The sequence below is a fragment of the Rhinolophus ferrumequinum genome, chromosome 21, assembly GCF_004115265.2.
Source record: "Rhinolophus ferrumequinum isolate MPI-CBG mRhiFer1 chromosome 21, mRhiFer1_v1.p, whole genome shotgun sequence".
Taxonomy (NCBI): Eukaryota; Metazoa; Chordata; class Mammalia; order Chiroptera; family Rhinolophidae; genus Rhinolophus; species Rhinolophus ferrumequinum.
The window spans coordinates 4,468,225-4,481,643 of record NC_046304.1 but is presented as its reverse complement, the minus strand read 5'-3'; the positions used below and the strand labels follow the sequence as shown (position 1 = coordinate 4,481,643).

The 13,419-nt window shown below is 41.2% G+C and overlaps 1 protein-coding gene across 1 annotated transcript in view; it reads right to left on the bottom strand.

The window, feature by feature from the left end:
* The window catches only part of FBXW10B (F-box and WD repeat domain containing 10B), a 40,255-nt gene extending 27,162 nt beyond the window's left edge, over positions 1–13,093 (bottom strand). Inside the window, exons 1-7 of the mRNA XM_033089135.1 lie at positions 12,403–13,093; positions 10,428–10,601; positions 9,267–9,467; positions 9,051–9,178; positions 8,141–8,263; positions 4,997–5,106; positions 2,632–2,832 (exon numbers count right to left, since the gene is read on the bottom strand). Of these exons, the coding sequence (XP_032945026.1) occupies positions 2,632–2,832; positions 4,997–5,106; positions 8,141–8,263; positions 9,051–9,178; positions 9,267–9,467; positions 10,428–10,601; positions 12,403–12,904 (1,439 nt within the window). The 5' untranslated portion in view covers positions 12,905–13,093. The remainder of the gene's footprint in view (positions 1–2,631; positions 2,833–4,996; positions 5,107–8,140; positions 8,264–9,050; positions 9,179–9,266; positions 9,468–10,427; positions 10,602–12,402) is intronic.
* Positions 13,094–13,419: the final 326 nt, after the last annotated feature.

Below are 13,419 nucleotides of genomic sequence, written 5' to 3'. Positions count from 1 at the left end.
CTTTCTGAAGCAATTCTGGAAGTCCTTTTTCATTAGTGTCTTTAGTTGTGCTGTCATGGCTGCCTTGATGTCCTGAATCGATTCAAAACATTTTCCTTTCATGGTCATTTTGACTTTGGGGAAGAGCCTGAAGTCACACGGTGCCAGATCCAGTGAATAAGGTTGATGAGGACACACTGTAATGTTTTTACTTGACAGAAATTGCTGTACTAGAAACGATGTGTGACATGGAGTGTTGTCATGATGGAGGATGAAGTAAAGACACTCCTGAAAGAGGACTTCCAGAAATGTCAGAAACTGACAAGAACTAAGTGTGTTAAAAGCGAGGGGGAGTATTTTGAGAGGGATTAATGGCAATGTGTCTTTTACTGTAATACATTTTTTTAATTTAAACATTCACTGTATTTTGTGATCACACCTCGCATATATAATATTACATAATATATACTATATATATAATATTATACATATAGTATTATATATAATATAATATATGATAGTATTATATATAATACTATATGTATACAGAGAGTGCCAAAAAATGTATACACATTTTAACAAAGGACAAAACTGTATTAAAATTGTTATACTCAATATATACTGGTAATGAAAGATGAACACAAGTCACTTTTGACTTCTGCAATTACAAGAGGTGCTCAGAATGGTTATCATCAGCGTCCAGACACTTCTGATTATAGCGAACATTGTTTGGTAGACTTCTGTGGCGAGCGTGTAAACTGTTCCAACACCACAGCAGAAGAAGCAGGACTTGTTGCTGTGCTGGGCCTCCTGGATCTTCCCTTACACGCATCACACACAATGCCATGCACCTCAAACTTATCATGAATGCGTGCCATTGTTAGGCATGTTGGAGATTCTGTTGCATACTCATGCCTCCATCATTGTACTTTCACATTCTCAAATTTCAAAAAACACTTCAAAATGGTCTTGCGCTCCTCAAATGACAACTGTGCTTCTGCCATTTTCTTTCACTGTCCTGCCTGTTGCATGGTGACGCTAGCATTCATTTGATTAATGCCATCTTTTGAGCGAACATCATACTACACATTGCCATCATAATTCAATTCAACTTCAAAAACTAATATATAGATAATATCTCTTAAAATGTGCATGCATTTTTTTGGTACCCCCAATATATATCCTACTGGTTCTATTTCTCTGAAGAACCCATTACACATAAAAAAAGATGCTTAATCTCATTAGTAATCAAGGATGTTAAAACTGAAACTACAATGAGGATTTATTTAATACCCATCAGGTTGACAAAATGTTCAACACTGGCAATACTAAGTGTTGGTGAGGATTCATAAAAAGGGATCTTCACATACCCTGCCAATGGGAGTGTAAGTAAATACAACCACTTTGGAAAACAATTTAGTACTCCTACCTAGAAATTCCACTACTAAGAATATACTTTAAAACAAAAACAAACAAACAAAAAAAAACCCATGTGCTACAGTTAACATACTGTGTCATATATTTGAAAGTTGCTAAGAAAGTAGATTTAAAGTTCTCATCACACACAAAAAAAATGTAACTAGGTGTCATGATGGATATAACTAAACTTATTGTGGTAATCATTTTGCAATATATACATCAAATCATTATTTTGTACACCTAGTAAAACTAAAACCTTAAATGTCAATTGTGTCTCAGTAAAAAATAAAGAAAAAAAAGTTTTTTTTATCTCATGTACATAGGCACCAAGAGACAAATTCAAGAGCATCTATAGGAGCACTCACTGAAATAATAATAATAATAAAAAAAAACAACTGGAAACAATCTTTATATCCATTAACAGAAGAATAAATAAATGAATTATGATATATTTGTTCACTAAAATACTATATCTCTGTGAAAATAAAGTCATTACTGCTATCTGTATCATATGGATGAATCTCAAAATCATATTTCGATGCAAGAATCAGGTACAAATTAATTTTTAAAACACAATTCCATTTATGTTAAGTTCAAAAATGGAGGAAAGTAATAAATATATTTGGAGATACATAGGTAGCAAAACTATAAAGAAATCTATTTAAAAATACAAAGGAATAATTACTAAAAATTAGGATAACGTTACCTCTGGTTGGGAGGAAGAAAGAAGCAATAAGGGAAAGGAACATGGAGGGATTTAGAGAATGATAGTGTTCTATTTCTTGGCCTGAGTAATGAGTACGTGGGTTTTTATTATATTGTTAAAAAATATATGTACATATACAGTTTAAACACTATTTTGCTTCTATACCATATGTCATAGCCACAAAAACTATTTTCCCCTGAAGGAATCTATAAAAAGAAATATAAATTTTGCCTTCAGCTAATATTGCTAAAAAAAAAAAAAAAAAAGATACTTTCTGATTCACGGTCTTCGACCGTGAAAATAGATCTAGTAATTGTTATAAGTCTCTTTCATTCAAAGTTTAAACATACAAATTCTTGGTTTTTACCTTGCCAAAAAAGAAAAATGTTGTAGCTTATTCTAGAAGTCAATATCATTTAGAATAACTTTTCAATAAATATAAAAAGGAAAAAGCACGTGTACTTCTTCCACAAGCTGACTTTAGGCCCTGAGTGCAGTGGGGACCACAACTTCCTTGGACCACTCACCTGATACTCAGGTCATAACTCCCGCTCAGGAGAAAGTTTTTGTCCTCACACAGGAAAAGGGCGCGGACACTCCCAGCAAGGCCTTGGAACTTGATAGGTACCTCACGTACTTGTACAATGTCCAAAAGCTGGATCTTCTGATTGGATGACACAGCTACCAAATCTCCCCCAGAATAGTGTATGACTCTATTTCCGTCCCACCTGAGTTGTAGGGAAAAAGGATGATCCATTAAAGAAGAGTTAGTGCCTTGCCTGGAACTCACTTAGCATGGTGGCTTTCACCTGCAGGTATAATGGAAAATTCAGAGCCTTCCCACAGGGGAAATAGCAGAAGGCAAAGCCTAGTATTAAAGGGCCCTCATGGTTCCCTACCTCATACATTTCAGGTAAATTTCAAACCTAAAGACAAAAGTCAAAACTAATGTGTGTGTGTGTGTGTGTGTGTGTGTGTGTGTGTGTGTGTGTGTGTGTATTTATATATATGCTAATGTATGATAAATCCCCAAGACAGAGAACAGAGTATGCAACACTTCCCAAATTATTTGACCACAGAAAACTTTTTTCATGGAAAACCTCGAGGAACACAGTTAGGAAGCCCTATATCCACTGCATGTCCCACCGTTTTGTTGTTGTTGTTGTTGGTTTCCTTAACCAATATCCAATGAGCACATAGAGGTTCAAAGTCCTGTGCTAATAAGAACCATAAGAACTACAAAGATAAGTAAGATATGGACCTTGCCCTCGATGGGCTTGTAGTCAAATAAAACAAAACAGGATGAGTTGAATTAATTTTCCAGTCATAAAATTATTAGCAAACAGATAAAATATGAGCAGGATGGCCAAATTATTTATTGTCTAAACAGTTTTTAATTGTGAAAGAGGACACTATTATTGATTACTCCAAGACCACAGAGTGAAGTGGGATTGTTTCAGTAAACAGGGATGTACAGTCACTCTAAACACAAGGAGCAATTTTGTCCTCATTCTATTTGTTATATGTTGAGTTCAACCAGTCATCGTCTCTTCTCAAGAGCACTTATCACCATACTATTCATAAAAACTCAACTTTACTCACCTGAAACTAATTAAAAAAAATTATTTGCAATTAAAAAAACCTCAACTCTGCCTTTCCCCTATGTGTTCTCTCTTCTCCTTACTGATTGGTCAAGATGAAATTTGTCAGTACTACTCACAGCCAAAAATAAAATAGCAATGGCTTTCACAAAACCTTACAAATGAAGAGTGAAGTTGTCATGCAGGGTGCTATGCGGGGTCTCTGGTCCCGCTCCCCACATAAGAACACAGGAAACAGTGAGGCCAAAAAGGAACACCCATGGAGCCATAGATAGGGGAGTCATACCACTATAGTCTCACTGGCGGCTGGGTTGGAGACACAGGAGGCAGTAGCCACACTGTTTGCAACCTGCCGTCCACTTCTCTGCCAACCAACCTCACGTGCTTACTGCAATCTGCCTCTCTGCAATCCGCAATCCACACTCTGCTGCTTGCTAGCTCAGCCACCATCCTCTTGCTAGCCCCCATTTTCTGCTAGCGTAGCCATGGCAGTTATATTAATGGCCAATGGCTCACTGGTTACTGCTGACGGCCAACTAGCCACAGCTGATCACAGTTGATGGCCATTTACTACCCAAATGAGCACCTTTCCATGTGAGGGCGAAAGCCTGGTAACTGTACTCCTGGCTCTGTCCCCACAGAAGTCCTAGGCCTAAACTATGGCAGAAAGTTGATTATTAAAGGGTCTTCTTATAGTATATCCAAATGATGTCATCACACTATGCAGTTATCATAAATACCATTTTTATATTTAACATGGAAAGATATCCACAGTATCTTGCTGAAAGGGGTTACAGAAATACATATGTCATAACCCTATTTCTATTTGAAATATCTATTTATGCATGCAAAGAAAAAAATTCTAGGACTGACATCTACATTAACACTGGTTATCTCTAGGTGACAAGATTATAGGAGATCTTTGCTTTTCTCTGTTCATTTTCTGGCATTTGGTGCATTTTTTTCCACTAAGCATATATTACTTCTAAAATTAGAATAAAACAATAAAGGTATTTCAAAAAAGAAAGATTTCATGCATATAAATTGTGCAAAAAGCTGTTGGTCACTATACCCAAAATTTATGAGGGGAAAGTCTCCTCCCCACACTGCTGAGAATGGTGCAAAAATCAAGCACCTATTCTCCAAATGGGATCTCATGTTAGTGTGGAGTTAGAGTGTGAGGTGAGGAAAGATTGCCTTTCCAAGTGAACAAGGGTCATGGGAATCCTAAGATGCCAGAGTGGGCAATTCAAGGGTCCCTGAAGACCTGGACTTGGACCCCAGTACCTACGTGTCAGAGAGAATGCGGATGTTGTAAGACCCACAGAAGACATTTCTCTCCTCCATCAGGACCTGCTGGGTTTCCTGGTTCGAGTATGCAGTCCACAGGTTGTAGTCATTCTAACAAGAGAACACCTGGAGTCAAAGTACATCAGCAACTTGACCCATGCAAGCCCGAGAGTCTCCCTGGCCAGGGCGCAAGGGCCCATGGATTCTCCTTCAGGCTGTGGCTGCCGCCATGTGGTGACCGGGTGGGGCCAATCAGCAGGTATTAAAGTAATCCGTGAGTTAGAAAATGTTGAGTCCAGGGCCCTAATTATTCTTCCACCTCTTTGTTTTTTCTATGTATTCTGATTCCATGAACTTTCAATGTTGCTGATAGCACAACTTTTCTAAAAAACGAGCTCACAAAGGGTATGCTCGCAAATAGAGTCACAGGTGCCCTTTGACCGACCATTTCATGGAAGTGAGGATTTCACATTTGTATTGTATATACCTGACAGTTACAAAGCATACTCGTGGGAACTCAAGCCATACGTGAAATTACTGCCACACACTCTGTGCATTTGTGCTTCAAAGTTGTCATACATCTGCAACCTTAATTTCTCCTTAAAGCTGCCCCACAAAGTAGTCTCATCATTTTACAGACAGAGTATCTGAGCCTCAGACAAGAGAAATAAGTTTTATCAAGGCTTAGCAGTGGTGCTTGCCTTCCCTTGTCAATCCTTCCTTCCTTCCTTCCTTCCTTCCTTCCTTCCTTCCTTCCTTCCTTCCTTCCTTCCTTCCTATCTTCTGTCCTTCCTTCTTTATTACCTTCCTTCCTATCTTCTTTCCTTCCTTCTTTCTTTCTTTCCTTCCTTCCTTCCTTCCTTCCTTCCTTCCTTCCTTCCTTCCTTCCTTCCTTCCTTCCTTCCTTCCTTCATCACACACTTTCTGAGCAGCTATGGCATGCCAGGCATGCTAGCTTCTGGCATAGATGACTCAACTGGACTCCCAGTTCCACTCTTCTTCCCAGCCATACTTTTCACCCTCAAACAGCAGAAAATAATAATCACACTACCAGAAAATGAAAAAACAGGGTGAGTTTATCATGAAAGCAAAGAAGACCACACCATCATGTTTGCATCTGGGAGTCCTCCTGGGAACTTCCAAAGTCTCCCTCTAAACCTTAGCCTTCTCCATGCCTGTAGACTCTTCTCCAAGGTGCCCACTTTCCTCAGCTCACTCTCCTTCTTAATCTCTAACCAGTAATGATATCTACCTTGAAGTCTCTCCCCAGAAGAATCTGTCAAACTGCCTCCCCTCCAGTGTCCAAGCAGGTCTAATATCCTGCCTGGAATTAAAGGAGGCTTCCAGGGTTTCTCAGCCCAGGCTGGAATTCCTTGGCTCTTGCTCATCTATTAAGTTTTGAGAGCCTGAGGAGCTACATGGTAGAGTCTGGAAGGAAAAAGACTTGGATTCAAATCCCAGTTTTGCCACTGACCAGCTATGAGAACTTGGGCAAGTTTTCTAGCATCACGGCCTTCATTTCCACATCCATAAATGGAGAGCAATACTATCTACCCGACCTATGGTGAAGACCAAGTACATGATGTATACAAAGCCTTGGCACTGTACTTGGAGCACTGAGCTCAGTACCCATTGCAATCAGCACCCTTCAGAAAAACTTACCTCCTCCTTTTCCTAGCAGACCCCTTAATTGCTTAGTCTTGCTACTTCACGTGTTCTCTTCTGGTCTCCATATTATTTTATCTGTTTCTCTCTCTTAAATTATACATTTCTAAAATATTAAACACTGTCTAGGTAGTCCTTTTTTGTCAGGCAATTACTAGTTATATCTCCTAAAGAAGAAGGGTGTTAGTTTTGTCATACTCAACAGAGCAACAGACTTGGAAAGAACAGGTCAGCATTTAACTTGCATCTCTGTCACTCGGCTGGCTAAGAGACCTGAAACTCTCTGTGCCTCAGTTTCTTCACCTATAAAATGAGTGAATGGGCCAACTCGAAGATTTAAAAAAATTGCAGGTCAAGTGAGGTAAATAAATGCCTTTTCCTAGGCCCATATATTTTTTTAATACATTTAATTGTCTGCCAGCATTTATGAAAAGCAAAGAGATGTCACATAATGATTCAGATTTCTAACTTCTCTTGAGAGCAGAGATGGCCTGGGAGGTTGAGGTCCACAGTCTGCCATGGCAACAACTAGCTGCAGCTGAAGAACAACTGGCCCCTTCAGGTGGGAAGTTCATCATGGTCTAGTTCATCACGGTCCCGCCGTCCTTTGCTGTTCACACCACCCACCTCCCTCATTTGTGGGACTTGTCTGGCCTCTACAGAAACATGAACTAGATGATCTCTCCAGATGCTTCTATTTCTCAAATTATAATTTATACTACACAGTTTCCTTATGGAAAGCTACATTCCGACCACCTCTCATTAAGTATTCTTTTGGGGCCCGTGGAATATGTTTCAAAATAGAGGGCCCTTGAGCAGAGGAGAGAGTAGGAATCTAATGGTTTTAGGAATGAACCATGCCTGGATAGGCAGAAGATAGAGCCCAGAATCTTCCATCTACTCTTCTTCATTATTGCCCAAGATTTGGTAAGGAGGTCCATTGTTAAGTAACTCTCTCCTTCCATCCCAGAATCAGAATGAACCTGGAAGTGAAAGGTGAGAAAGCTTAATTCATTTTGGACCCTGGACATTCTGGACTGGCCCGGGCCCTCCTTCATTTCCTTCTCATTCCAGAGCCACAAACTCTTGCAACCTCCAGGTGAATGGACTGATAGGTATTGAGGAAAATCCCAGCTATCACTGACATTGCCCTTGGTTCTGAGCTTTCCACCAGATGACTTGGTGCCATGAGATTTGAAGTAAAGAAGAACCCTGACAGGATAAGCAAATCAATCCACTCATTTAACAGATGAGGAATTTAAGGCTTAAAGAAAGGAAATGACTTGCTTAAGGACACATAGCACAGAACTCTGGTCTCCCTTAGGGAATATTGGCGCCCATATCATATATCCATATGCTATATCCTATATCCTCCCATTTCCTATATCCTTATGTGAGGCCTGAGTCTGCACTTCAGGCTTTAATGGCCAATAAGAACGTAACATGCTGTTACTGACCCCCCAATGCCATCAGAACCCACCTTCATTCTCAGTTTCCATTTCTGATTTTTCACATGCACGTGCTTTCCATCATCTGTCATTTTAGGAACTGGAATAAAAAGCTTTCTGGCATAATTAGGATCTATTCCCCATGTGTAGGACCCCTGGGGGGAAAAAAACAGAAAAGGGCTACTCTTCGTTCCTACTCTCCAAGAGGAGGGGGAAAATGAGTGCTTGGCAATATCTGAAAGATGGGTAAGCCCTGGCTAAGGAAGTTTCAGGCCTGGCCAGTTAGTCCCGGAGTGTGTGCAGACTGGCTGAAGGAGGATACTGATACCAAAGGTCAGTAGGAGACCAGCAAGAGATGGTCAGCAGTTCCCAAATCCCCAGAGTATGCCCTGCCTCCCAAGGTTGCTGCTTCTCATCTTCTCTCATCTATTTCTGCTGGGAAAAACTCAAGCTACCAAGAATCCATGATTTAGGGTGGGACTTCAGGCAAGAAACAGAAGTAAAAATGCCAGAGATGGTTACAATAGGGGGAAATTGCCTTCTAACTTAAGAATAAACTTGTGGCCTTATAAACATCCGTGAACCTTATGAGGCTGACCCAGAAACAAACTCATGGCTTTCTCACTGCATAAACCATAATACAGCTTTCAGGGGGAAAAACTTCCTGCTTTGTGAGGTTTCAGAAAGGCTCTGCCTCTCTCTTCCTGAGAGGTTTCTATACATATCGCCCCTGCTAGATGCACTGACAATGGGACAGTAAATGGTGATTAACAGGGAGTCCACACACAAAAAGGAAGTGACTGCTGCAGCCTATGAAGCCACAGCTGTGGAGCAGGAGGCCAGCTAAGGTTCTACCAAGTAGACTGAAAGGCTCACAGTCAGCCAGCCTCCACAGGGAAATGAGGCCAGTCTCTAGATCGTTCCCTCCCAGACAGGAAGTACCTGCAATAAGGCAACATGGCTCTGAATAAATGTGTGCCTTGACAGGTCTATCTTGACTTGCTGTGCCAATGTGGCCCAGTGCTGGCTCACAGAGACACATCTGTTCAGGGTGTTTTTATCCAGCATACCTGAAGACATAAAAGATAGACCTGGGAACCTTCAAATGGGATTGCAATGAGTGGTCTCTTGAGAAATCCCCCCAGACACCCAGCATACTTAGAATATACTTGGAGAGGTGGATGGGCAAGTGACGGATGAAGTCCCGGTATTTGCTGTGCCCAGAAGACAGGTCTCTGACAGTATCCAGGTCAACCAACAGATCGGAGGAGGCGCTGCCTGCTTTGGGCCCGTCTGCTTTTCCAGAAAACGGCCTATTCATCTCAGGAACACACTGGAGTGGAGGCTTCCATTGTCCCTCTAGAACGAAGCCAAAGAAAGGTTCATGATTGGGTTGTCTCAGGCAACCCCAGTAGAACTCATCAGGGTCCGCCCACAGGCTACTGGATTTGTGTCTTTTCTTCTGCAAAACTGAAAGTAGAACCCGCTTCTCTGCCCAATCAAACATACAAGTCCTTTTCAGCCTTCCCTGCTCAAGGAGCTGTCTATAGTCTCAAAGCTTGCCCTGCTTGGGTGAAATGGCATGGTTTCTGGAATTTTCTTTCAATCACACTAGAAAGCATTATAAACTATTTTTTTAGAAAGGCAATGGATGAAATAAGATTGGTAAGATATTGATCATTATTGAAGCTGGGTGATGGTTATGTGAGTGGTTTTTATACTATTTTATCTACTTTGAAAATTTGAAATTTTCCATACAAAAAGTTTTAAAATCTATGTTGTATGTCCTATAATTGTTTCATGTATCTGCTTTGAAAAACCACTTAGGCGGGCCTTGAGGTCAGGGCCCAAATTCCCCACTGCTTTTATTTCCTCCTCAAAACTAAATCCCATGATGCAAAATTAGCCACTGAATTTTTCAAAAAGAGTGGGTTGAATTCTAGAGGTGCCCACCATGCCCAAGGTCAGGGGCTCAACGAGGGGCTGTGGCCTTTGTCGGAGAGAGACTTCCAAAGAAGCTCTGAGAGTTTCCTTCTGATCTCTAGTTTCAGATTTCTCTCAGGGGCACCATGCTGAAGGGATGAAAACATGGACTTTAGAATCATCCTGATTGATTTTAATCCTTGCTTCTCCCCATCCCGGATGTGGGATTAAATGAGGGAATAAATACCAGAGGGCCCAACAAACCATAGGCAAAGGATGAATGTTAATTCCCCAAGTCTGTCATCCCCGAGATGCTATTGCCCTCTCTGCCCCTCCAACTCCACTGGGACTTCCCAATCTCGTATCTATTGGCTTCCTCATTACGACCTGACTCACCAATATTAGATGCTGTCTCCACATTTTCAAGCAAGCTTTCTTCTCCGGAATCTTTGGACAAAGGGAAGGATGTAACTTTGGTTCTGGCTGCCCAGTAGAGATGTGAGGTCTCAGATTGGGGGCCATAGTCTTTCTCAGGGAAGAAGAACACATGATTGGAGTCTTCATCGGGACCTGATAGACAAACAAGAAGGATAAGGTTGCTCTTTAAGCAGGTGTGTGGAAAGAAATGGTATCGTTTCTACTTGCTCCTTTTAAATCTACACAAAATAGACAGGCCAGTTATGTCTGTTTTTATTTGGGGCCCCTGAGTGTCTATGCAAAAATCATGGAGAGGCCTTTATTAGATTTTGCCAGCTCACCTACAATGCAAAATTGATCAGAGTTCTGTATACCAGGAGAGAGCGCGAGAGAGCTGTGGGCAGGAGCTGGAAGAGGGACTGCTTTTCTGAAGCTCTGGCTTAATTCTTCAATGATATGAATAACAGCCCTTGAGTCAAAATAGAAAATTTATGTTTTTAAGAGATAAACTCCCCTGGAAAAAGGGGAAAGTTGCACAACATGTAACTGGATTTGACTCCAATATAAATAGCTGATTCCTATAGAGAGTGATGAAAGCCTTTGAGAAAGAACCACAAAATAATGCATGTACATGCCAGACTTGCTGTAGTCTGCCCTCCCTTGTGGTGGGGGTAGCATTACACAGTGGGTGATGCTCAGAAGGGGGTCTCGGTTTTCAACCCCCTTGCTGGGTGACAGAGGCCAAGTCACTGAGATTCCCTGAACTTTGGCTTCCTTACCTATAAGATTAAGGAGCTAGACTGGATTTTTTTCACCACTCTTCATTCCAGATTATCACTCTTACTTCCCTGATACACCAAAGAAGTCAAGTGGCGTATGTCGAAATCTAATTGCCCTCTAGGTCATCTAGCTTTAATTGGATTCCATTAGTCAACAACTATAAGTACCAATCAGGTCTTCATAAACATTGGACATTCCTAGTCTTAAAGAGCTCAAACTCTGAAACTCCTCCATCTGACCGTTCCCTCTCAGCCTTCTTCCACCCCAACTAAACCTGTACTTTCCCATGCTGGACCTTCCACTTCCAGACCCCTCTGGAATCTTCTATCTCTTGCCTCATTCCTGGTTTTGTTTTGTATTGTTTTGTTTTTGCTTCCCTGATTGAGCTAGCCAAACATTTCCAAGATCTTCTCACCAACCCCCTAGATCAATGGCTCTCAAAGTGAGGTCCACAGACCAGCAGCATGGGGGGAACTTGTTAGAAATGCAACTTGTCAGACCTGCTGAGTCAGGAGCTCTGAGGGAGCCCAGCCGTGTGTGTGTGTGTGTGTGTGTGTGTGTGTGTGTGTGTGTGTGTGTATAAGCCCTACTGGGAATTCTGATACAAGCTAAAATTTGAAAACTACTACACTGGTCTTATCTCCAGCTTTGGATAAACTCCACTTCAAGGCTGGATTTTATACACAAGCAAGAAATATAGTAGAGTGAATGAGAAAAAAAAAAAAAAGCCTTAAGTTTTGACCTGTTGCTCTGGTTTCTGTGCAGTGCAAGGTGAAGCACAAAACAGTTCACTAGTTTCCACCTTCCATCCTGTCAAGCCCAGTCCATCTCCTAGGCCACTGATGCAGGAACCACATCAGCCTTAAGTAACAGAGACACAGACCAGCCATTTCTAGGCCAAAGGGGTACAAAAATCCACTTTAAATGCTTGACAGTTCAAAGTTCTGTACACACTTCTGCATTTGTCATTTGACAGTTTGCTAGAAGGAAGTCACATTCCGCAATTTCTCCTTCAGTAAACAGGATCAGGCGTTAGGACAAAGAACTCTATCTTGCCTTCTGGAAAATCCCCATCTACCTAAGCTTCTCCATAGCTCTGGTTCCTTTACAGGCTCCTGAAGCCTAGCTTCCTGGTCTTTGGGGCCCTCTGATCTCTACCTGTGGCCTTGTTTACCTGAAATTTTGTTCCACTCTCTCTGAAACAGGGCTCTGATGACATCGGCAGCAGTGAGCAGTAACTTGGGGTTGCACATCTGCAGCAGCAGGAGCGTGTAATTTACCTTAGTTCGGTGGGTGCTATTCCCAAACCAGTACAACATCTCCCTCATCTTCTGTTCCACTGTTTTATCCCACATCTGATTAAAGGAAGACTTCACAATTTTCTCCTCCTTGCTGAGGTTGATCCGGGACCTTTCATAGACGAAATCCTTCCCCTGTGTGGTCTGAAGGATATTCTGAAAATAGTGTAACAAATATAAGCTATCTAACTGCTCTAGGATGCTAACTAGAAACCTCCTCTGCGATATTTCGTTGATCCTTCGGAACCACTCTTTGGTAGAAAAGATATTCCAAGCCAAGATACATGTTTCACACCTCTGGCACACAGAGGCAGAATCGTTTCCCTTCTCACAACAAAAATAGGGGGCATTCTTCAGCCTTGATTCCAGGTTTTCCATGATCCTGAGACGACCAGTTCATTTTATCCTTGCCCGTGGTCAACTCCACCAAACACCAGAAGAGCAGGAGAAGCTGATAAATATCCTAATTGAGCCTTTTCTATTACAAACATCTCCCAGAAAAAAAAAGATACCACTGGGACGGATGGAAACCTTATCTCTCCCAGAAACTGCCGGTAGAAGTCTGGCTTTTTGTACTGACCTCCTAGGAAACATGGCTTTACCGTAAATCTCCTAAACCTGGCACTGCCTGTGTGGAGGCAGTTGGTGTATATTCTGAAAGAGCTGGTCATCTCATTTCTAGAACAATAAAAATAGTATTAGATAAATTTAAGTAATATATAGACCACTTCTAAAGGAAAAAAAGCATTGTAAAGCCTGGTGTTGAGCTTCAATTGTTGTTATTATTAATGACTTTGAAATATTTGTGAATATAAAATTAGATGTAACTTCTCATGTTTATAACTGTTTGGTTTGGTTATAAGGTGGTTATGCCAATGATCCTGAATATGTTT